Genomic DNA, 25,390 nt, shown 5'->3' with positions numbered 1-25,390 from the left:
CTTCAATAACAAAATACCAGGTTACAAAGCTCACAGTGGCAAAGAACCAGAAACTCAGGAAAACCAAGCATTTGTTTTTCTACCTGCATCTCATCAACCCAGTTCAAAAGATCCTGGACAAATTTCATGTTGACTTCCTCTTCTGTTAAATTCTGATCCAGCAAAGATGACTTCACAAGTGGTTTTCGGATCCGCATCAATTTCAGAGTCTGCAAGGAAGCCGGCTCTACTCCTGCACTGAAATTTGGAACTAATCCTGCCGGAAGACCAGGAGCATACACTGGGGTAACTGAGGGAGTGAGGCGGGAGGTCAGCCCTGATGACAGGCCGGAAGTCACACTGGAAGAGGTCAGGGAAGGAGCTGAACTCTGGGTCAGCCCTGAGTTCAGACAAGGGTTTAAGGTCTGCGCGAACCCCGCATGTAAACCCTGCGTGATCCCTGATATCATGAGCTTTGTCCGCTCCGAGGTCAGCACGCGTCCTTTGCTGTACACCGAGGCACACTCGCTCCTTAAGGCCAAAGTTTCCTCACGGAGCTCAGCGACCCTGAAAAGAGCAGGGGAGACGGGTGTAACGCGAGGCGGGAGCCCTTACTGAAAACCATGGCTTACGGCAATGTACCCGTGTTGGCTTCTACCCCTGTAATGCCGCACAACGAACGCAATGTGTTACAAGTAGGGAAGGAGAGAAAGAAGGAAGCCTCAGGGACAAGAAAGAACTGGACTTTCCACTCAATTCTCCTGTAAACACTTTTCAATTAAACCCATCTTCAAAAATTCCTAGTCACGTGGGTAAAATTCTGTATGGTAATTATCATCAATAATGAACATTGTGCTATATGCCCTTTTCATATCATTAGGCTTTTATAGCCATTGCTTATGAGGAACAAAATTGCTACCCTCCAATGTCATCCTTCACCTACTCTCTGACATCTAGGATAACAAGAAACTTTACTTATAACATATTTCTGGCATTGGCAGGCACAGTGACTAACACCTTTAATTCTAGCTACTCAGGAGGTAGGTATCTGAAAGCTTGTGGCTTACCGCCAGTCCCAGGAAAAGGATCCAAAAGTTAGTGAAACCTCATCTCAATTTAAAAAAAAATTTTTTTAAGCCGGGTATGCGTAAACCTGCCATCCCAGACACTCATGAGGCTTTAAGAAGGACCATGATCCTTATCATTTCTTATATGTTTTTCTTTTGTGGTATTAAGAATTGAATGCAGGGTGGTGTGCATGTGAAGCACACACACTACAATGAGTATGTGCCCTGGACACACCCGTGAATAGGTTAGAAGTTTGCAGGGAACATAAAGACATTAATTTAAGCACTCATGCTAGTGAGCTGCTTAGTTACTGTGTTACCTTAGTTCTGATATACTGAGGTTTGCGCAGTAACTGCTAACCACAATATATCAGAATTAACATAATATACTGTTACCTAAAGAGAGCTAAGAAACATATTCCACAAAGTCATGGTATTCAGTGCATACTATGTAAAAAACAAACTATGCAACTTGTGGTCAAGGACAGGAGAGGGGACTGGGGGAAAGTGAAGGGGGGCTGACACTGTTTGAGAATCATTTTCTCATTACCGACTTCTAGCCGGGTAATGAGAAAAATAGTAATAGCTCCTCCTTAATAATCCTAGTAAGACTGTCCGAGTCTGCACTTATCTCCCTGTGCTCACGGAGGTCGGGGTGGGATTCTCACCTCTGTACCAACTGATCTGCCTGGTAGTACTTTCCATCGAGAAGAATCTGCACGTCAATCACATGCTGGTGTAAGAGGTTCTCACATTCAAGTATGTACCCGGCAATCTCGGCTTCATTCTGAAACTGCAGCCCTGATTCTAATCTCTTGGAATCCTATGTTTAAAAGAAATCAGGATGAATTCTATGAGACATCTGGCAAAACCATCCTGAAGTTTGCAACCCCACACACTAAAAGAGAAGCCTACATGTGTTTTATCTTCCTTTTTGGTTCAAAACCAGGATTTCTGTCTGCTCACTGTTCCTCCAAACAAGAAATACTGGTCATAACCACTGACCAACCTTAACTCTCAGTACAGAGAGCACACCAAGGGCCAACCAAACTTCACACAGAAGTTTTACCTCCCTCTGCCCCCACCCCTGTCCCCACCTCTCTACAGCTCTAAAATCAACTCACAGACTGGAGTGCATTCCGGGCCAGGATCAGTTTGTCTTCACAGAGGACACTGTCCCTCTGGACTCGGTGGGCAATCTGCTGCAGCATTTCCAGCCTATGGGAAGGGACAATAGGAAACACAATTCTTCCTTTTGAAGTCAAAGTATTCATCATCCCTGAAAACTGCTGCCCACTGGAAAGCGGAATGAAATTGTACCCCGTATCTCCCATACCTGTGTCCATGTGTGGACTCATTGCCAAAGCTAATGCAGGAGCTGATGAGGGTTGGACCGCAGTGAACGGAGAGAAGGTTTTCATTAGAATCAAGACTAGTGCGGGTGCTGGCCGTGTTACTAAATACAGAATCACTGCTCCGGTAGCTGTAAGTGCTGCTGTGCATTTTCAGTCCCAGAGCAGTGTTCTCTGACTATGAACGTAAAGAGAAAGTCCCGAGAACTCTCTACTTCTAACGGGAAAAGCAGCAATGAGTGCTAAGGCTCTAATGGCTCCTTAAATATGCCTCAACATGCAGGTGCAACACCCAGCAATATGCTGATCACCATTCAAAAGAATCTCGCCTCCAGCCACTCAGCGGCTGGCTAAGGTTCACCTGGTAGGGCCTGCGTGAAAACCCTGCAAGTACAGACAACACAGGCTGATCAGGGCGTCACTGGAACAGAAGCACCACATATTTTCACTAAGAGTCATCTGATTGCAACCACCTAAAAAACAACTCCAAGCCTCACAGAAGCCCAGGGACAATTTGTAAATACAGTATTGTCATGATGATCATCACACAGAGATGGTTCTGTCCATGCCAGTCATCACAGACGGTCCCTTCAGATGGTTCTGTCCATGCCAGTCATCACAGACGGTCCCTTCATGCACAACCACAGTTGGAAAGCCTCTTCCATTCCAACCTAGGGTCATTTGGTCATAAAATTCAACCAACAGAGAAGTTACTTATTTCCCTGGGCTTATAGTGTGTGTCCCAGTAATGCTGCTTCTGCTAAAGTCATTTAGACAGATGCTGAAAAGTCACATTGGATACAGTGTTTGCAAAGTCTATGTCCCTGTTATTGTTTTTCTTTCTTTAGGTTATTACATGGCATAAAATGCCAGCTTTTCCTATTTGTCTTTCATATACTCCAGGACATAGTTATTATTCACAATACATAGCCACTGCCAAAAAACTTGTTATGTCAAGAAAAAAACAGAGACATGTATCCAACCAAACTCCTCAATATTTTCCTACTGCTAACACTACAAAGCCAAACTTCTCCACTCTCACGAGAGACACCTTCCTAACAAAAGGCAAGAAAGCAGCCAGGTGCCAGCAGCCTGTTCTTCTAAGCTAACTACCGAGGAGGCTGAGAACAAGAGGACTGCTGCTCAGGGCCAGCCCATAGCTAAGCACAGTGGTGTGTGCCTCTCCTTCTAAACTACCTAGAAGGCTGAGATGGAGAGGATCAGTTTGAGGACCATCTAGGCAGAAAAGCCAACAAGACTTCATCTGCAGATGAAGTGAGCAGCTGAGAGTGGGGTGTTCCCCAGACATCCAGGAAAGGGCGAAAAGTGTAAGATGGGTGAGTGGTGGTCCAGGCTCTCCCTGGGCAGGAGATGGGCTGGAGGCATGGCTCAGGGGTAGGTGCCTGTCTAGTCACAGCCAGCACGAGGCCCTGAGCTCAAACACCAGTACTGCCCTAACCAACCAACCAACCAACCACCCTGCTGAGGTCTGAGTCCCCCAGAGCCAGAGCGCAGATACAGTGTGGAGAGGTGGGTGCCAAGGAGGAGACTCCATTACGAAGGCTCTGCTCTCACCCACAGATTAACAGGGGAGGGTGGGGCAGCCGGTGAGCCAGCACCATCCGCTGGCCCTCCCAGCTCAAGAGGAACAGAGGCAGTCCCTACACCCCACAGCCGGCTGGGGGTGAGGACCTTCAGGACACAAATTCACCCGACAGGGAGAGAGCCGAGTGGCAAAGCACTTACTCAGTATGCACCAGGGCCTGGATGAGGCCGGGCCGCACACAAACCGGACCTACTTCTCAAGCATCAGTGCATGAGAACAACAGACAATGGAGAGCTGGGGGGGGGGGCACACTCACAGAGGCAAGGCATTGGCAGAAATGTGGCAGGAAGGAGAGGGGAGGTGACACCTTCTAGTGTTTCCTGGATGGGACTCTGCTGCCTTTACATGGAGACAGACTACATTTGGGGTTTTTTTGTTCTGTCACTAGGGTTTGAACTCAGCCTTGTACTCACTCCATTTGCTTAGCTGGTTCTCTATCAATGCCTGCAGCCCTGCTTTTTGCTAACTATTTTGGAGATGGAGCCTCATGGGTTTTTCTTCCTGGGCTGGCTTCAAAATGTAGTCCTCTGGACCTCAGCCTCCTACAAAGCTGGGATTACAGGCCACTGGCACCCAGCCGTTTTTGTTAATTAATGTGTTTCTGTAATCTGAGGAGAAGACTCATTGTCAGATGTACTTTCAACAAATCCACTTCACATTTTCCTTTTTCAGTGTCTGGTGGGCTTCATCGGGATGCATGTATTTACAGTTCTAAGGAAAGATGGTCATGGTCAAAAATGTAACAAGAGGGGCTGAGGATGTGGCCTAGTGGTAGAGGGCTTGCTTTGCAAGCACAAAGCCCTGGATTTGATTCCTCAGCACCACATACACAGAAAGAGCCAGAAGTGGCGCTGTGGCTCAAGTGGCAGAGTGCTAGCCTTGAGCAAAAAGAAGCCAGGGACAGTGCTCAGTTAAGACGAAGGACTGGCCAAAAAAAAAAAAAAAAAGGAACTAATCTAGGAGCATGTAGGTCAAGGCCCTAATGACTAAAGGCCAATTAGAGACATTCTCCTGGGTAGTTTTCATTGGTTTCAAAACTATGACAAGAAGATGAGACTTCACATGCCAGTCCACCCTACAAGGTCCTTTACCCCCTAAACTTCTCAGCAGAATCTCTAGAGCAAAAAAGCGGAGGACCAGAAAGACAGTGTGATTTATCTAAGGTCACACAACCATGTAAATGGAAATGTCAAATTGTGATCTCCATCTGCCTGGCTCCACAGAAACAAAGGCCTCCTTCAGACGGCCTCATCTTGCTTCTACCCCGCTACCTTCCTACCTCTCCACCTTGGGGCAAAGAATCTTCCCTCATCCGCCTACCTCTCCACTTCGGGGCGAAGTGCCTTCTCTCTCTCCAGCATGGCGATGATGAGTTTGCCCCACTCCTTTTCTATGTCATTCGGATGATACCCTTGGAGGAGTTTGATGCGGCCAAATTCTATCCAAATCTGGAGGACAGGAAAAAGAAATTAGCATGAAGCCAACAGTAACAAAGATTATGCTTGCCGATAGAAAGGGTATTTCAGCTTACCTCTAATAATTTATATAAGCGTTTAATTTTGGATTTTTCTGTCTCCTTTGGTGGAATTTCAGTTTCTTTGAACTGTAAATACTGATTATAAAGTGCCTAAAATAAAAGAGGAAACAAATTAAGAGTGACACTTCAAAGACCTATGTTCGTTATGTCATTATGTCACCAGTGCACGTTTCTGCAGTGGCCCATGCCTCCACTCGAGGCACAGAGCGCCTGCTGGCTGGCGCCTGGGTTCGGTAAGACTTCAGTGAGGGTGGAGGTATGGACGGCAGCCACGACTGAATGTGCGCCACACAGGAGCCTGTGTAATTCAACTATGAAGGTTTAAAATGGCTCCAATATGTATCTCATCATCTAAGCTAGAAAGTATGTCTTACAAAAAAAGTACCTCCTAAACAGCACACATTAGCTTCTAGTTTTCTGGAAAAATAATCTGATGCAATTCCCATGAAGAAACAAACTGAACTATTCTCTCTTTCATTTCGTAGTTGGATCATTGAACATACAATTCCTAGCAAATGGCTTCAATGTCTCAATGTAAGCATATTTTTAGATACATGAAGGTATATACTAGTAGTTGATGGTACCATTATTATACAAAGTTCAACCATATAATTAAATGATGATTCTCATTTGTAGATATTCATTTGAGAACCTTTTAAACTTATTAAAAATTCAGTATACTAGTAAAATGATACAGATAAAGCATCTCCATATTTAATAAGTGTATTCTACTTATCTCATCCTAATTCATGCTGCACTAAAACTCGATCCTACAAACCTTGGGCAGACTACTTTGCTGTAGGATTCCATTCAATGGTTTCGTGGCTAAAAGACTTGTTTGTAGTCCCTCACAATATGCTTCCTTCCCACATCACGCCCTGTCCCAGGCACTAGCAAGGAACCCTGCTCCATGTCTTTACAAATCTGCACTACTCAGAGGTCCTGACACATTTGTCCAATGGGGTAGACAGTGGAGATCCATTTGAAAATAAATAAATGTGTCTGCGTTCAAAAACCAAAGACGGCATCCTCTTTAGGAGTCCGTTGTTCCTAAGTTTTAGCACTACATGCTACAACACTGTCTGTAGAACTACATAGCAGAAGGGATTTCCCTTGTGCCTTAGGAAAAAAATAAAAAACTTTCCTATTTTCCCAGGGAGTGGCCAGACACACAGCCCTGTCCACAGAGGCTCAGGAAAAACTCCCCGTGGGGATATGGGCAAGGTCTGGGCCCAGATGTTCTGCACAAATGAATGACCTCAGCAGGAACCACCTGGCTATTATGGTATGCTGATTCCAGACTGATCATGAAAGACTTACAAATCAAAGAATAACGCCTCCTAGTCTATATCTACATTATCCATTTTTCAAGTGGACTGCTTTGCTGCCTCAAGCACAAATGTACAAAATGGGACAGTCTACTCTTTGTAAGCTTATGTACATACAATGTGTTCTACTTTGCTTAACATACCTACACTTTTCAATTTTACCCAGTGCTTTGCTAAGCCATGGGCACTAGCCTAGAGTAAGTTCCAAACTGACTTTACTAAAGCTTGAAGTCAGGTATGTATTTTCAGTTCATGAGAAAATAGTACAGGCTGCACCTCCTGCCCTGCAGAAGCAGCTTCTTAGGCACTGCCAGCATGACTCAAGCGGAGGAGGCTTCCAGACACTTCCAGGACCTCTTCCCCTCCACCTGCTAGGCTCTAAGCATCTCCACACTCCAAAACCATCCAGCAGTGCTAGTTCTACACACTCTCAAATTACACTTTATTAAACGCACAACACATCAAAGCTTAAGGGTTGTAAACTTCTTTAGGTTGTTTTTCCTATTATGTTTCAATTATTGGCATTTGCCTCTATGCGTTCAGTGTAACAAGGAAATGCCTAAGTAAACATAAAAGTCACTCACTTGTGGCTTGCCAATGGCAATTGTTATTGAACTAACTTATAAAATCATGGAATTATTACAGCATTAGCTGAAAGTTTATGATCAAAAGAATCCCACTGAACTTCCACACAGCACCAACCTTTAGTTCTACGGGGTTATTAGGAAACGTTCTCTCAGACATTGTGGTCACGTGGTGTCTGATCCACTGCATGAGGTAGTTCACCATGTTCTGGTATTCGATCCATTTGACTTCAACATCCTGAAACAATAAACCAGGGAAAAAGTTCTTGTAGTGATTCAGCTGTGAAACGATTGGGTCAAAAGGCTTCTTGTAAATTTCAGTCTTAAAGCCAGCTGTGTTCCACTCAAAAAACGGCTCTACTTTTTGCTTTCTACTCAAATGTAATCCTTTCCTATAAACATTAACAGCAAGCTGTCAACTAACACCAGCCTCAGAATGCTAATTCTGATCCAAACATAGCAGCATCTGGGCTTGGCCCTGGGGGCCTCCAAGAATGAGAGAGGAGAGAGGTGGTCAATCGAGGTGACTTCCAGGCTCAAGAAGGGGTCACAGCCAGGCCACCTCTGCTGACCACTTAAGTCCACTGCATAGCTGCGCTTCAAAGAGTTACCTAATGAGCAGGAAGCCAGACAGGAAGGAACTGGATATGGTCAGATTATTCATTCCAGTACTCACTAAGCACACATTTGAAAAAGGAAAGAACCTGGAAGGCTGTCCACTGCTATGTTCAATTAGTGTCTCATGAATGCGTGCTGTTTCAAAACCATGTTCAACATTGCACAAAATCTAGAGCTTCAGACACACACCACTGTTGAAGAGTTACTAAGTGGGACCCCAGAGGAATTCACAGGCAAAGATAAGGAAAATGAAAGCAGAATTTACTACAGGTGCCAAGTAACCAAAATAGGTAGCCCTCTCCCAGGCCCTTACTTTAAACAAGAAACATGGTATCTAGCCAACATATTTCATGGGGTCTGTGTGTTAGTAAACTTGAAGCTGCTTTCAAACCTGAGGCATCTTCTATATAGAGAACAGGAAAGGAGGAGCGTTGGAACAGGAAGCTGAAATTCAAATTTTAGTGCTCTATACTGCTTGTTTATAAACTTTGAGTGGTTATATTTATTCCTGACAAAGACCAAATGGGATTTTTTAGTGACACTTAATTTCAGTGGTAGAATTGATGCCAGAAAATAGTGATCAGTTTATGAAACAGCACATTGGCTCAAATTCTTGTTTTCGAGAGGTCTCATTCTGTATCCCAGGCTAGCCTGGAACTTGCTGTGCTACCCAGGCTGGTTTTGAACTCAGGATCCGCCTGTGTCAGCCTCTGCAGTAATGGGATTTGTGCAGGCTTATGTCATTATTCCCAGATCTGATCCCTTCAAATTCTTTCAAACATGTTGGACATTTGAATGCTACAGGAAGCACTTGCTGTTGGCAAGTGGGCAGCACTCACATTTGCACCAATGCCTTCACCGCCTTCGGGTACTTTTGGGAAGGCATCGTAGAGAGAGGACACATACGTTATTACGGACTTCTCATCAGGCGAAGAGACATCCACATCTAAAACAAGCAACAGAGAGAATTATTTCATGATGCTGAAGGTCAGACTGCCATGCCAGCCCAGAGCAGCCACTGACTGACCTTCAGGGTCCAGAAGTCTTATAACACCAATCTTCTCAGCTACATAGAAAGCGTGCTCTAAATTTGCAAGGTTGCTTTGAACAGCAACAGTATTCATATCTATCAGGTCCGGCCTAGGAAAAAGGTCACCATGTTAATTGTGTCTCCTCATGAACCAATTCAACTTTACAATTGCATGTCGTATTTATTTACGTAACAGTTTCTTCAAACATCAATATTAAGCCTGTGTCAAAAACGAAGGTTTTCTTCACATGTTTGATAATGCTGGCGTCTCTCAGAACTTTGCCTAGGCTGGAATACACCTGAGACTCTGGTCTCCAGAACGAAGCATGAAATGGAAGCGGAAACAAACGTGAACACAAAGCTGCTGGAGGAGTGGTTTCCATCCTCATGGCACCGGGTGAGAATGGCTTATGAAGGAGGCTCTGGGTGCTCCCAGCCTCTGGTTCACCTAAGGGGCCACTCTGGAAACCAGCACAGTGTGGAGGGCTGGGGGTGCCGCAGAGGAACTGAGCAGCAAGTCATACGCAGCTCAACGGGAAGGCCATGCTCTTGAGAAACCCTGGAAGCAGAACATTAGTCTTACAGAAAGAAAAAACAAGTGCTTGCGCTCTTGGTTTTTTTCCTGGTGAGAAAGCAGACTCCTAAAGAATCTGCTCAGGCTGGGGATACGACCTAGTGGTAGAATGCTTGCCTCGTATGCATGAAGCCCTGGGTTCCATTCCTCAGCACCACATATACAGAAAAAGCCTGAAGTGGCACTGTGGCTCAAGTGATGGCAAAATGTTAACCTTGAGCAAAAGGAAGCCAGGGGCAGTGCTCAGGCCCTGAATTCAAGCCCCAAGACTGGCAAAAAAAAAAAATCTACTCATACTTTTATAGCACTTTGAACTGTGGGTAGCACTTCCTACATATTCATATCACAGGAAATCATTTTGACATTCCTCGATGTTCATGTGACATCAGTAAGACCACTCAAAAGTGACTCTACATCCATTGACAACAAGAGACATAAAAACAACACTGCTAAATTCACACAGACTCATGTTGAAGGACCCTCCAATGTCAAGATTACTAAACAGGTACGTATAAAAGTCTAGACAAAAACAAATACCTAAAGTTATTTCATTAAAAAGTGGCTTTGTTTCTATGAAATTTATATCCTTGAGGAATAAAAGCCAGCTTTTCTGAGTCTGCCAAGTTGAGAACAAGAAACAGCACGTTACGATGAGACCTTGCTATTAGTAAAGAAAGCAAACACTGAGTAATCCCAGAGAGAATGAATGAAGTCATTGAAGAACCAAGTTTCTGCCCAAGAGAAGAAAGCACAAAACTTCCTTCAGAGTGACACAATTGTCACGGCCTGGAGGCAGCTGCATAGGATACAATGAGTCTAAGTCACTGCATCTACCCTGATGGTTTACATGTTGTCTCTAGGGTACAGAGGGCTGCACAGTGACATCCCCGCACACGCATGCAAGGCACTGCGACAGTGTACTGTGATGTCCCCACACACGCATGTAAGCAGCCACCTCCTCTAGTTCTCCTGAACTGTGACCTACACACACACACACACGTATGTACGCCACTGCGACAGTGCACTGTGACATCCCCGCACACGCATGCAAGGCACTGCGACAGTGCACTGTGACATCCCCGCACACGTATGTAACGCAGTCACCTCCTCTAGTTCTCCTGAACTGTGACCTACACACACACACACACACACACGTATGTACGCCACTGTGACAGTGCACTGTGACATCCCCGCACACGCATGCAAGGCACTGCGACAGTGCACTGTGACATCCCCGCACACGCATGCAAGGCACTGCGACAGTGCACTGTGACATCCCCGCACACGTATGTAACGCAGTTACCTCCTCTAGTTCTCCTGAACTGTGTTGTCCCTGCAAACACATGTAACACTGTCACCTCCTCGGGTTCCCCTTGGTTCCCCTCCCATCCTTTTAAAATGGTTGTAATGGGTTTCATTAATCTGTATTTGAATGTGCGTATGATGAATTTAATACTTTAATGCAACAAAAAGTGGAGAAGTTTTCCTCCAAAAGACTATATAGACAAAAATGGAAAGAAGAAAAACTGTAAGAGCCATGGCCAGGACTCTGGGGACTTCTGGTCTGCTGTGCCACCTCCCCTGCCAGAGCTCCTGGAATCTGAGCTGCATCTTGTCCTCATCCTCCTTTCTTCTTCTCACTGGGACAGCACAGCATTCTACACATACTCAAGACATCTGTTTTCATATTAAAAGTTTCGTTTACCTGTAACATCTCCTCATGGAACATTAGCAGTAAATTTCATTTTCACTGCAGGTTTGACTAACCAGACTCTCAGCTTATAGCGTGTGCCTAACCCATGTGGAACTTTAGGGAGGAGTGCATGAATTGTCTAACCTCCCAAAACCATTCCAAATCATCCCAGGCAAACCTCTGGCACTCAGCATTCATATACCACTATCTTCAAAGACTATTCTTCTTTAACGATCTAGCTAGCTAGCTAGCTAGCTACATACGCACACATGCATGAGAACATTTATGTATCTATAGGTATCTATGTATATGTTTATACAATATAAAAATATCCCCACCAACAGTGACAGACAGCTAAAGTTATTTAACACTCCCATTCCATGGGAGATGGAGAAGGATGGTGGTGATGAAGAAGGATGAGGGCAATAGAGAAGGATGGGGTGATGGAGAAGGATGGTGGTGATGAAGAAGGATGAGGGCAATCGAGAAGGATGGGATGATGGAGAGGGATGGGGTGACGGAGAAGGATGATAGAGAGGGATGAGGGCAACAGATAAGGATAGGGTGATGAAGAAGAATGGGGGCAATAAAGAAGGATGGGGCAATGGAGAAGGATAGGGTAATGGTGATGGAGAAGGGGGGTGATAAAGGAGGATGGGGTGATAGAAAAGGATGGGGTGACGGCTGCACAGATAAGTGACTTAACGTCCTTCACTCTAGACTCCACGTGAGTGAGACAACATGCTTGATGTCAGGTACACCTCAGTGCAATGACATTTTCTTTTTTAAGACAATGCTTATGTATTCAAAAGAAAGGCTACTTGAGGAAGAAATAAACCACAGAACTGTAATCCGCAGCCCGAGATGTAGCCCTGATCTGTTGACTCGGAACATACATCCTGAGATCTGTGACTCAGTTCCTCCCATAAAAAATAAAAATCAGGACTCACAAAAGTTAAAACAAAGTCAGCTAGAATTCCAGTTTCACACGGGGAGCCGTGGAGATGTGTGCAGTGATGGCAGGGGAGGCCCTGGCACGACGATGGAAGAACCCAAATGATTTTCTGAAGGCCTCAAGAGAGGACGGAGGGAGAGCAGCTCTGCGTGAGCACACAAGCAGCGTGCACAGGCCACGAGAAGTGTCAGATGCCACCTCACCAGTGCCACGAAAGTGCAGTCTGAGGAACCAAAACAAGGCTTTGCTATGCTACTTCTATGTAATTCTTCCAGTCTACAAGTTAGCCGATTGGCTCCATCCCCAGCAGAGGCACAGGAACACGGTCACCGTGTGGGCTTCCTAGGAGCCAGGGAAAGCGGCTGAAGTGCATGAAGCAGGACTGTAAGATTAAATGATCGGTTCTGGGGTCAGAGGGAGAAGGAATCTCAAGTATTCCCCCAGCACTCAGTCAGGGGAGGCCATGGGGTCTGCAGAGGAAGAGATGGCAAATGGGGAAGGGGAGAAGTCAGGCGATATTGGGGAACCCAGATCCTTAGAGCTTCCTTCTACAACACTGGTGACAGAAACTAAAGATGAGCAAAATGGGAAAGTCAGCTGTGCAGACTGAAATACTCTAACAGAACCGTGTGGGGAAATAGCATTTTAGGAAGAAATGGAAGCTTAGCTGAGACAACTACTGAAAGGCAAGGCCTAGAAAAGTGGCCACTGACTTCGCCACACAGAAGTCTCCCAAGACCCTAAGGGTTTTAGTGGATTCCGGAGCCAGAACCAGACTGAAGCAGATGGAGGAGTCAATGAAGGCAGGAGGCCGGAGGTCAAGGACAGCTCTGCTGAGTCCGTCCTAGGGAAGGAAGCAGCTAGAAGCATGGATTAAGGGGGCAGGGAGGAGGCTGCATTTGGGTCACTTATTTAATTAAAAGAAGAGGGATCTGCATTCTCCAGTGCAGAACATCTACTGAAGAGAAGAGCCGATCAGGGGTGAGAAAGAAGTTTTCTGAGGCAAAGGCTAAGAGGAAGCCCACAGCAGGCAGGACTGCTGGGCCTGGCTAGGCGGAGAGAGGACTGCTCTGTTCAACAGAGCCAAGAAGGGAGGTTTCTAAGACCAGGTCCAGATTCCTGAGGCAGGGGCATCCCATCTGCTAATACAGAAGGCAGGAGGGGAGGGAGGGGAGTGTCACGGACAGGAGGAACCTACGGCTGAGACCACTTCGGGCTGTAGCTGGAGCTCTGCTGAAAGCAACCCAGCCTCCAGTGGGATGTTTCGGGTGCATCACTGCGGGGCACACAAATAAGGCAGATGGCTGGTTCACGCCGGCTCAGGCATGGCTGGGAAGATGGTGCCTGAGCAGCAGCTTGCAAGGAAGTTTAAAATAAAAGCCACGACAACTCCACTCCAATGACCCAAAGATCAGCCTTAAAGCCACGTCTGCACTCAGAATATAACCCGCACACAGCTCTTCCCCCGCACATGGTAAGGACACGTGCACAGTGCACCTCCCTTCTCCTTACCAGAACAAATTCCTGAACAGGACTGCTTGGAGGGAAGCATGCTCAGACTTGGTGTGTTCGTTCTGTGCTTATTGATACATCAGCATCTGCCCCTCCTTCCTCCACTCACCTTGCCAAAAGAAAGACCTAGGCAATGTTCTCCTCCCCTGTCCCCAGCAAACAAACAAATGCCTGCCACAGATCCACACAGTGAAGGAACAGGGTGTAGGCATTCCTTCAGGCTCAAATGTGAGCAAGAACTCCAGGGCACCACCCTGCTATGAAGATAACATTTCCTTTCCCCTAAGCCAGATGCCTGAGTCTACTTCACAGAGCCCTCCTTTTCACTTCAGAGTGACCCTTAACACAAAGGCAGGGCACCAAGAACCTAAACACAAGTTCAGCAAGCACTGCTGGTACCTCATGACTGGCACCTAACAACTTCAATCAATAAAAGATACTTAGACTGAATTTGTCTCTTAATTCACAAAGAATAACCCACTCCCACAGCCTCCTGGACTTTAATCAATACAGAAAATGGCACTAATTTCATGGACTTCATAAATACAGAGAACAGCACTGATTTCATCTGAGAACTCCTTCCAGGCCCAGGCTTCAGCAAACCAGTGGTTTGAGTAAGTTCCCAGTGAGCTTAGTGACTAAAGGGTAGATACCTAGCCCCCACAAAATAGTGAGATAGGGATCATTTGTTCTGCTGGAGAAAAAATAAAATCTTAAACTGCTTCATGTGACTGTATATATACAAGTGTACATCTGGACTATATGTATATATATACACATATATATATACAAGTATACATCTGGACTGTGTATACATGTGTACAGCTGCACAGTGTGTGAACATGTATACATCTGGACTATATATACATGTGTACATCTGCACTGTGTGTGCACATCTGGACTATACATATACATGTGTACATGTGCATTGTGTATGCACATCTGGACTGTATATACACATGTGTACAGCTGCACGGTGTGTGCACATACATACATCCAGACTGTATATATACATGCGTACATTTGCACCGTGTGCACACATGTACATCTGGACTATGCACACGTCTGGGCTGTGCCTGTGTACACACGTGTACATCTGGACTCTGACGGCTGAGGGAAAGGGACCACCTAGTCAACACTAACTCAGCACCTGGGAGACATTCCAATCCCTAAAGTGCCTCCTCCCAGTAAAGCCAGTTCGGTCCAGTTTAGCATGCTGGGTATGATTGAACCCAAGCAAGGGAGTGAATCACTAGCCTCAGGTTATACCATTAAATACAACTCTGACCACACCCTTGCAGGCTAACTTTCCCAATTAAAACATCCTTAAGCATTCAGTACAATGGAATACGATGATGGGCCCCATTAAATTCAAAATGCAAACAATGAACAAAGTAATTGTACTCAATTACACATTGCTGAATTAGGAAATATTTAAATGGTATGCTCTTACATAAAGTCTACTTCAATGCTTTTAGAATTGATTGGCTAATGTATTTGAAACAAGCCTATGAAAAAAATGCCCCGTGCCGTCAAAGCAGATCGGAACACATGAACAAGAGTAAGACAGGCAGAAGAACCCAGTAAGCAGAAACCCCTCAGCGCTCCGGCCCTGTCCTGGCTCCCGGGCGTCCCTTGCCCTCCCAGGCTCACTCCTCACTCACGGGCCCTCCTGCACGTTCCTGCTTTTGCAGCCTGCCGCTAGGCTTTCATGTCCACGCCCGCTGTTCACGCATGCTCGGGCAGGTGTTTTCACACCGGGCAGGCTGTGGTTAGAGCTTGGCTTTCATCCGTGCCCTAGGGGACAGCTCACTTGCAACTCCAACAGAACTCAGCCAAGTCAGGGCTGAACTTAAGTTAGAGCTTTGTCTCTCACAGAGAAATAAACTAACTTTACTCACCACCTAAGCACATTCTGAAATAGAGGTAGAAGTTGAACCCCTGCTTGCAATGCCTTCCCCTGAAGTACACACAGTACTCTAAGGAGCTAAGTACTCCTCCCTAACTCTGGTGGTTTACCAATCTACAGGTGGGTGGAGGATGTGCCTAGATTCCCTTAACTCCGCTTCATCCACTCTTGTTTTCATGCTACTTATCAAAGGCTTCTGTGACACCTTTTTAATCTAAATAAATCCAGTCTCCCTTATTCTTTTGAAGAAAAATTAACTTTATAGGCAAGAGTCAGGCTTATTCAAGTAAATTTAGCACTTGCCAGTTGTGGTTTTACAGTGAAAAGATTTGATGATGCATTAAGGAACATTGAAACTACATTTGAACAATACAAACAAAACAAGCAGAAATTATACAGCTGTACAGTATTTTTTATTATCTGAATGCTTTCCACTGAAAACTAAACACAACAGACAGAAGTTCCTAAAAAGAAGTTGGAAGAACATTTCTTAACATGGATTTAATGGAAAAGTAATATATTATCTGTGATCTATTTATACAAACCTTCAGAACTATTCCTACAATCCTTCAACTAAATCATATGATGTTAGCATTGCCACCTCTGGCATAATCCAAATTCTTCATCTCTTTAGGGTAACAGAACAGAGTAGAATACACAACAGGTCATTTATGATCTTGTGCATAAGCCAAGTATTTTAACATTCTTTTACTATCTACGATTTACCCACTATATTAGGAGGTAATATGTTTTTTATTGTTAGCTAATCTCCCAAATTCATGTCTAGCAAAGACCTTGGTTTTAACTGTAAATGAATTTGGTCAGTTCTTAAGGTTATCAATAATTTTCACAAATCTCTGTATCATTTGTCTGTTCTGGTGAACAGGCCCATTTCTTGGAATCTTGTTGTCCTAAGAAAATGGTGTAAGCAGTGTGTAGAAGTGTAGTAAGGCTTGAGAGCCCAGAACAGTCATCCCCATTATTTATGTAAAAGGTGGGTGACTCTCCATTATTTATGTGAAAGGCATGTGACTCAGCATACAGATCACCCTGTAAGACTCATTTTTGTTATTGATAATATTGGAAACACAATCTATCTCATAGAACTCAAGTAATTTTAAATACTAACCTGTATTTTCAAAAAGCTGGAATGAAAACACCTTGTAAACACTTAAAACCTGATATAAGGGTTTTTCTTTAACCATGATTTCTCACAAGAGAGAACAAAGCAAATTAGGAAACCAGAAATTCAAAGATAAAGCTAAACAGTTTTCTAAAATGATCAGGGTGCCAAAATGGAAGTTCAGACTAAATAATATTTCCATGGCTCAAATTCTTATCACATTAAACTTCTCTAAGAAATTTTAGGATCTTTGACATGCACAGAAGTGTGTAACATACGTGTGCCATTCATTCTTAGGATACTTGTAAGCGACAATGATTTTCAAAGTAAATTATTTTAGAGGAAGAAACTGCTTTGAATTTGACCTGAAACATTCAAGGAAGAGAGGAGGCCCCTTGGAGATGAACTGTGACAGGAACCCTTCGAGCACCACAGACAGAATGGGCAAAGGTCTGTCATGTGTACTGTTCAGCTACCCAGCCTGCTTGTTGCCATCACCTGAGCTGCTCAGGGGACAATGCCAGCACCTGTGACCACTGTGGCACTAAGGAAGATAGAGCACTTTATTTGGAACTTGATCCTAGATTTTCTTCACCCAACAACCTACAGCCACTTCCCTTTAAATGCTGCTCCATAAAGGAGGAGACTATTGCAATGTTTAAAATCAGGGCTCTTGGGGGTGGGTGCATGGAGGATTCATTACTGCTTTCCAGATTGTAAAATCTCCGAATAGAAAGTGAGCAAGAGACAAGAGATGAATGGGGGAAGTAAAACAGAAGGAGGAGGAAGAGGAGTTGCTTCAAGTCAAAAAGAGGAATGTGTACATTCAACCCTGTAGCTGATCACCAATGTGGCCTTGGGTTTCTCATCCACCAAACTGGATGTTAACAGCCCTGCTTTGTGGGTTGCTGAGAGGTGAGAATGAGACAGAGTATGAACAGGACTTAACAGTCTCACACCACAAGCCATTCCCAGGCATTAATATATTTATTCCATCAAATCAGACATTCAATTAAATGAATTATCTATGATTTCATTTACATCTTGGTCTATATAGAAATATCTTCAGTTCTTCAATAATTTAATATAATCTTTATAAAACCAAAGATAATGACTGAGAAAAAATATATTGTTTCCTATAAACATTCTTGTGGATTTAACTTTTTATAAATAAAAGCATGGACCTAAGAGACAGTCTTCCAGCCACTTGCGAGCTGTGTGACAAAACCAGTATTTACTGTGTGTCTCTGCTTCTGCCCGCTAACTAAGGATGAGAGCAGGGTGTTGTGGTGACTAATAATTAATATGTAAACGCTTCAGAAAAGCACCCGGTGCTTAGTAGGTGTTGTGTTAACTGGTAGTGTGGATTGAATGGTCAGCAGTTCTCCCTGGAAAAGCCCAGAGCCTCTGTCCTCAACCTTCCCCATAGATGCCCTCAACTCACCTCCCTGCAGATGCTCCACGTCAGAGCTCAGGTCTGCTAAGTGATTAGAAAGACCCAGAGACACAGGACGACTGTGTACGTGTGCACACACACAACGTTCAGAGAGAAAGCCTCTGATCGTGGGAACATGACGCTTTTATTTGGTTTTCTAATTTCCTGTCATGTACCTGTATGGTAACCCCTATAATGCCAGGGAGTTTTAATTCTGTACCTGTACTTATGAATGATGGCGTTGAAGAGTTTCCCGTCTCTCCAGCAGGTGGTGAAGTTTTCACACCGGACCCCAGCATAGCCCTCCGTGGCCTGCTGGGTCCACAGGAGCAGCCTCTCCTTTGCAGACATGTCCTCCGACTCACCCGTCACGTGGATGTCAGAGATCTACACACAACAGCAAGGGGAAAGCATTAGGAAGGGAGTCCATGCCGGCAAAGCGCCTAGTATGTGAGGGGCTGGGGGCTTGCAGCATTGAGCCTACTATGTGCAGGGACCTACAACATCAATTCACTCCATCCTCAAACGTCTCACTTACAAGCTCCATGTTTCCCAGTTCACATATGGATTCAACAGGTTAAATAATAGTAACAACAAGTCTCGGAACTCACACTTAATGCACTTATATCCAAGTTAAAAGCATCTTTTTCACTATGCCAAAACTTCACAGCAATAAAAAAACACTCTACATTCTTCTTTGCTAATCAGATCTGTTAAAGCAACTTAAGCAAAAGTGGTTGGTTTTTTTCCAAATTCAAATGGATCTAAGGTAAAACTTAACAGTTACTCTACACTACCACCTGCTGGGCAAAATTAGACCCAGCAGGTGTACTGCATAGAAACAAGCAGTCTATTGACTGTTCTATGGAACCATCTAGAGTGCCGTCTATTAACTGTACTAAGGAACCAACTAGAGGAAAGCCTTCTGTCTTCTGCTGAGTCATGCTCAGCTGGTTCAACCAGAAATCTCTGTTGTTAGATTTCCCAGGTTTCCTTTGTTTCCTTCATTTTTCCTAAGTCTCTACTACTGACAAATAATAAAACAGGCCACACTCACTATCATTTTCTCAAGAGCACATCTCCAGGAAGGGTCCCACAGAACCTGCCAGTGACCTCACATGACACAGACTATCAGGAGCCAAGGGGAATTCCAAATCTGTGCTAAAGCCATCAACGGTCCCCTCCCACATGGAATCAGGGGATCAGGGAGTCAGGCCAGGGCAGGGACAGGTGGAGGACAGACTAGAAGCTACACCTTGCAAGGACAGTCATTCTGTGAGAAAAACAGACCACTAGCCAGCTCACGTAGTCCAGCCCTGGCCCCAAAGCTTCCCAGTTACTTCCGACCTACAAGTCAATGTCCTCTGTAAAATGAGGGAGGAGGTAGCAGAGAATGGTCTAAGGTCTTACTACAGACTAACAAATCCAAGGGTCAAAATACACAGAGTCAAGGAACTGAAAGCAGGAGGGGGGAACCTCCAGACCAAAGAGACCTTTGTTACCTGCCACTATGCCCAGCTCAACAGGAAGCCTTTATTCCTCCTGACTGCCTGGAGGGCACAGCTGGTGGGGGCCTGGAGGGCATGGCAGTTAAAGCCTTCCAGGCCTAGCAGGGCAGCCAGTGCCCTGTGGAGCTCACTCCAAGCCCCAGCTGGGACACTTGACCAAAGGCCAGGATTTAGAAGCAAGGCCTGAGTCTTCACCCCAGTGTTCCCCTAGGAATCCACGCACATCCCTGCTGCAGGGCAAGGGCTGTATCTATGGACACCAAGGGACTTCTGTTTCTCCATGCGGAAAATTCAGCCACTATTTTCTGCTCAACGTCCATGGATATTCTAATCTAAGATTATGGCAGCATGTATTCCTCTGTATCTGCACAGTTTGCACACTGAAGCCACAGAATGGCTTCCAGACCATTCCAGGTCTTGTAACCTAATGACGAGAAGAACCACTGTACAGTTTGTGCTGAGCCAACTCAACCTGAGCAGACCCATACCTGTAATCATAGCTACTCAGGAAATTGAGATCTGAGGATGGCAGCTCAAAGTCGGCCCAGGCAGGAAAGTCTGTGAGACTCTTATATCCAATTAACCACCAAAGAGCTGGGCGTGGAGCTATGGCTCAAGTGGTAGAGCACTAGCCTTGAACACAAAAGCTCTAGGACAGCATCCAAGCTCTGAGGTCAACCCTCTGGACTAGCCCCCCAAAAATAATAAAAACCTGAAATGATGATTATAACCATGTGCATCTTCTCAGGCAGCTGTGGGATCACATGACTGTAACCACATACATCTTCTCAGGAGGCTGGTGGGTCACGTGAACTCATCAACCCAGCACTCATCAGCACACGTCTTGGCACACAGAATACACTCTGACCACAACTTTATTATTCTTATCAACAATCGGCCAACCAATACCAAAAATTTTAAAAATGATATATGCCCGAGGTCCCGCTCAAACACAAGGCCCCAGACTTCAAATCCAGGTCATTGCTGGCTTCCCTTTGAGTTCACATTCTTCTGGTGGTGAGCCTCTCAGCCCATATCCAATTTATTTCTCTTCTTCTCACATCCCCCAGACCATTCCCAGAGTTCCCAGGCATGTCTGGCCCAGGGGAAACAAAGTCTCTGACATCTTCAATACCTTCTATTGCTTGTGGCCTCAGTAAGTGTTGGGTACACAAGCGTCCTCATGGAACCTTTGGAGCACACAGTAGGACAGGAGCTCCTGGACACGTCTCAGTCCTTCATCTTCTTCTCCACCACTAGTGCTCCACCACTTAAGCCGCACCTCTACTCCAGCTTTTTGCTGGTTGCTTTGGAGATGACGTTTCTGCGCAGGCTTGCTCTAAACCACAATCACCCAAGTCTCACCCTCCTCGGGCTTCTGAGGAGCTGAGTTGTAAGCTGTCACTTAACCCTGTAATTTCAGAAAATAAAACTCTGCCCAATACTCCTTTCCAATCGTAGCACAATGTCCTGGCTGCACAACAGTGTCCAGCAAGGCATTTAAACCCAGAGACCACTCAGTGACAAGCCAGGACACCAGTACAGGAGCAAGCCTCACCTGAGTAGTTTTTTTTTTTAATTAAAAAACAACAACAAAAAAACACACCACACAAACTTGACACCCATATAGTGTGGAAATGCGCTGTCTCTTAGGTTCCTGGCTCCAGGCGCTAACTGCAGTCAGTGCTGAGCCATACCTACATCCAGAACTCAGCTACTCCCACTGGGGACTTCCTTCCTTCCCACGTTTCTACTTCTCCACCCTGTGCTGACTGGCCTTAACGGAGGCCCTGAGCCTGCGTGCCACTTTAGGTCAGCTCATTATTGCAAGGACTTGGGAGAGGCAGGCTGGCCATCTGTGAAGAGAGTGACTAATGTCACAAGACCAGGGGAGTTCATGCCAGGATAAGATGAGCTCAAGAACCATACAGCACTCCCCGTGGAAGTGACCTCAAATGTCCAGCCCAACCCTGCCCGTGACTGAGCGAGAGAGAGAGAAATGGGCAAAGGGAAAGATGAGAAAGAATTAAAGGAGTGTGGCTGCAAAGCCCCATCTAGGGTGATTCATCCACCAAGAGCGGGGGCTTCAATAGATCCAATTCACCAGTGGGAAAGTATGGCCCAGAAGCAAGACATAGGAAGACATCGGACTGTGGATAGGACAGATCCAGACAGAGACAATCAGCAGAGGCAAACACCTCCAAGGAAGCAGGAAGACACCTGGGAGAGAGCTGAGCTGCTGACCCTGAATCTACACCGACCCCACTCTGCAGGTGACCCTACAGCTAGGATGACCCCTACTCTGCGCTGACCCAAGCTGTGCTGACCCCAGCTCTGCGCTGACCCCCAGCTCTGTGCTGGCCCCAACTGTGCACTGACTCTTGCTCTGCACTGACCCCAGCTGTACTGATCACAGCTCGACACTGATCCCAGAGCTGTGCTGACCCAGGCACTGTGGGATGAGCAGTCTCCATCTGGACCAAAGGAAGTGAGATGGACACTCTGGGCTAGAACGATAGCTATCCACTCACTTGGACCTAAAGATGCCAGACTTATCACGTCCCACGTCAGTGCAAGTGACCTCTGCCCAGAGCTCCAATGACCTCCCCCCTCCCGTGTGTCACTCACAGTGACACCACTGACGCCCACAATCTTATCAAAAGAAAGAGTCAGGAGCAAACCAAAGAACAAGCCATCGACTCCCAGCTCACTAGTGCAGAAGTCATTTGGATTACACACTTCCACCAGCAGAGAATGTAGATGAAATGAAAACTCCAGGTAAGTAATCTGTCTTAAAGTTAAATGTCAGGAATAAAGACCTCAAGTTTCTGGTTGTCTCTAACATATTCAAATTCCTACCATATGCATCTTAACAGTTTCTGATTCCAAACTGAGGCCAAGGAAAAACTCGTCTTATCTCATAGGCCATCTTATCTGTGCCTCTACCTCCAACACACGTACAGAATTGAAAACAATTTTTGTACATAAAAATTTACAAAGGCCAGGTACCAGTGGTTCAAGCCTGTAATTCTAGCTACTCAGGAGGCTGAGATCCAGGGGATCGCATTTCAAAGCCAATCCAGACAAAAAACAGTCCCCAAGACTCTCCATCTACAAAATAGCCAGCAAAAAGCCAGGCTGGAGATGTGGCTTAAGTGGAAAAACACCAGCCAAATAACCAAGCAAATGGGCATGAAGCCCTGAGTTCAAACTCCAGTGTCAAGGGGAGAAAGAAAAGAGAAAGAGAGAACGAGAATTTGTCCTTCAGACTTAAAGAAGAGCAAGTAAGTACTGTACTCCACACAGGCAACAATGGGACAAGATCCAGGCTGTTTCTTTTTGTTTCTGTGCTATAATTTACACACAGTACTGTGCGCATTCATGGAATGCAGTGTGACATTTTTGTATGTATATACAATTATAGTGATCAGGCCAGGAGAATTGGCAAGCCGCCCCCTCCCAGCCCCGTCTGCGTTGGGAACACTGGTGTCCTCTTTTCCAATCACTCTGAAGCAGAATATTCCATTTTCACAACTGTCACCTACCACTAAGGGATCACTGGCTATTCCACTGTGAAGTCATGGAACTGCAGATATCACACAAGCAGATCCTTTTAAACCAGTGCTTTTCTAAGTAATCCAACCATAAAAGTATATAAGGTTTGATAGCAACAAGTGAATAAAGGATATCAGTAACACAAAATATAAAATCCTAAGATTATGAATGTGATGCACCCCAAACCCTATGACTCTCACATAAAGGAATGTGAAAGACACAGGAGACATTGCAAAGGGCAGCAGATCTGTGTCCGTGCACAGATACTCCTTTACCTTAAACGGAGACTCACTGGCACCAGCCTCGTCTGCAAGGGCATCCCTGGAAAGAGGGGACGCACTCTCACCCAGGGAATGGCTTCTCTGACATCTACGTGGGAGGTGGGAGGTGGCAGGCAGGCAAAGGCTGCCTGTGGTCTGCCTTTGTAGAACACTGCTGCTGCTTCCAGATGGCTTTTCAGCAACCCCCCAGTGCTCAGGCCGCCTCTCGGTGCAATAGTGTGTAGAAGTGAGGCTGGCTGCCTTGTGTAGAGGGAAAACGCCAGCTCCTGGCCGTAACGTTACTTCTGTGCTGACGCGGGCAGAGTAAGTCCTCTCTGTGTGGTCAGGGGTGCTGTCTGAGTCTGACCTCTTTCCATCCAGTGTGCTGGCTTCTGCCCCGGTGGCACAGGCTTCTGCCCCCATGGTGCTGTCTTGGTCAGACTTGTTGCTGTCAGCTAGCACCTGTGACTCCTCTGCTGTGTCTTCGGTCGCTGCAGTGTGGTCCCAGGTGGGGCGGGGGGCAGCGGGGTCCTGCTGCAGCCATGGTCCAGATGGCTCGGCTGGGGCTGGCCACTCTCCTGGGCACTGGAAGCCACGCGTCCTCCTGCCTTCATCTTCACTGTTTTGCTCCACCAACTTCCGGTCGCCTACACTTCTCTGGATCCATTTCCTTCTGAAGTATCTTCTTCCAGGAGAGCACTCCGCTGGGCCCCAGGGGGCCCTGGCCGGGTCTGCGCCTCGCTCTTCCTTCTCAGCCCTGACACAGCCGCAGACACTCCCCATTGGAGCTGAGGGTGATCAGAGCTCGACAAACACACGCATTTCAACCCCAGGGCTTCCCCAGACCTCCCCAAGCCCGGCACCTCCACTCTGACCTCTGATTCCTCGCCGACTCTGTGCCCATCCTCTTCAGCCCAAGGCCATGTTGCTTATGAGAAAAGCGCACACAAGAAATGCCCTGGCAGCCTGCCCAGCCGTCCCTGCGGCTCATCAGGCGCCGCGGCTTATTTCTGGCCACCAGTCCTTGTAGACAAACAGCCCTCACTGTCAAGTCACAGCTCTGACCTGGGGCTTACTGTGTGAGCTCGCTAGCGCTCACAGACACAGCACCCAAGTGTGTGTTAACCTTTGAAACTGCTGCTGGCTGCACACAGCTGAGAGCAAACAGAAAGCAAACTCCAGGCGGAAGGACTCAGCAAAGAGCTCTCGGACATGGTGTCAGAGTGCGTATCACTGCTTTTCTTGTGACTCTAGAGTGGGGACGAGCACACTCACAAACAAAAAGCTTGACAATCTCCAAACTCTACTGGCTCTTATTCAAAATCACAGCATAAAATAAGACTCAATAATTAGTTGAAGGAGACATGTGAATGCCTACAATTCTTTCATAAAACTGCCTCTAAAATCAGTTTTGTAAAGTCGTCTGGAATATTGCAAAAGCAAGGCTCTGAGATCACTGGAGATTTCATATGAGCAACGAGAAAAGCAATATGATATGGACGATTGGATACTTAGCCACAGAAATGAATACACGTTCTCTACATGAGTTAAGGCAGGCCAACTTCATGTAACTTCATGTAACCCACAGAATGGGACTCTAGTTAAACATTATGCCATTTAGCACAGTCCTGCTGGAAAAGTTAACATGAATATGGGACCTGTTATCTGCCGCATATTTCCAACAGAATCACAGATAAGTTGCAAAGGCAATCAGAATGGCACAGAGGCAGGCCAACACCACCAGAAAACAGAAAAGGAACCCCAG

At 45.9% G+C, this 25,390-nt stretch overlaps 1 protein-coding gene across 24 annotated transcripts in view; it reads right to left on the bottom strand.

The window, feature by feature from the left end:
• Positions 1–25,390, bottom strand: part of Dst (dystonin) — a 290,647-nt gene that overhangs the window by 138,431 nt on the left and 126,826 nt on the right. For 21 of the 24 annotated variants that reach the window (XM_048347587.1, XM_048347588.1, XM_048347569.1 and 18 more), the window contains 9 exons: positions 18,523–18,689; positions 9,099–9,211; positions 8,911–9,017; positions 7,572–7,691; positions 5,536–5,631; positions 5,325–5,452; positions 2,171–2,264; positions 1,715–1,869; positions 84–546 (listed from right to left, as the gene is read on the bottom strand). In XM_048347587.1, coding sequence (XP_048203544.1) covers positions 84–546; positions 1,715–1,869; positions 2,171–2,264; positions 5,325–5,452; positions 5,536–5,631; positions 7,572–7,691; positions 8,911–9,017; positions 9,099–9,211; positions 18,523–18,689 — 1,443 coding nt within the window. Of the gene's footprint in view, positions 1–83; positions 547–1,714; positions 1,870–2,170; positions 2,265–2,382; positions 2,978–5,324; positions 5,453–5,535; positions 5,632–7,571; positions 7,692–8,910; positions 9,018–9,098; positions 9,212–18,522; positions 18,690–23,640; positions 24,754–25,390 lie in introns of those variants that run through there. The other 3 variants (XM_048347575.1, XM_048347594.1, XM_048347591.1) reach the window with 3 other exon arrangements.

Source organism: Perognathus longimembris, chromosome 6, assembly GCF_023159225.1.
Source record: "Perognathus longimembris pacificus isolate PPM17 chromosome 6, ASM2315922v1, whole genome shotgun sequence".
NCBI lineage: Eukaryota > Metazoa > Chordata > Mammalia > Rodentia > Heteromyidae > Perognathus > Perognathus longimembris.
Note: the sequence above shows the minus strand (reverse complement) of the source record. Positions and strands in the feature narration are given on the sequence as shown.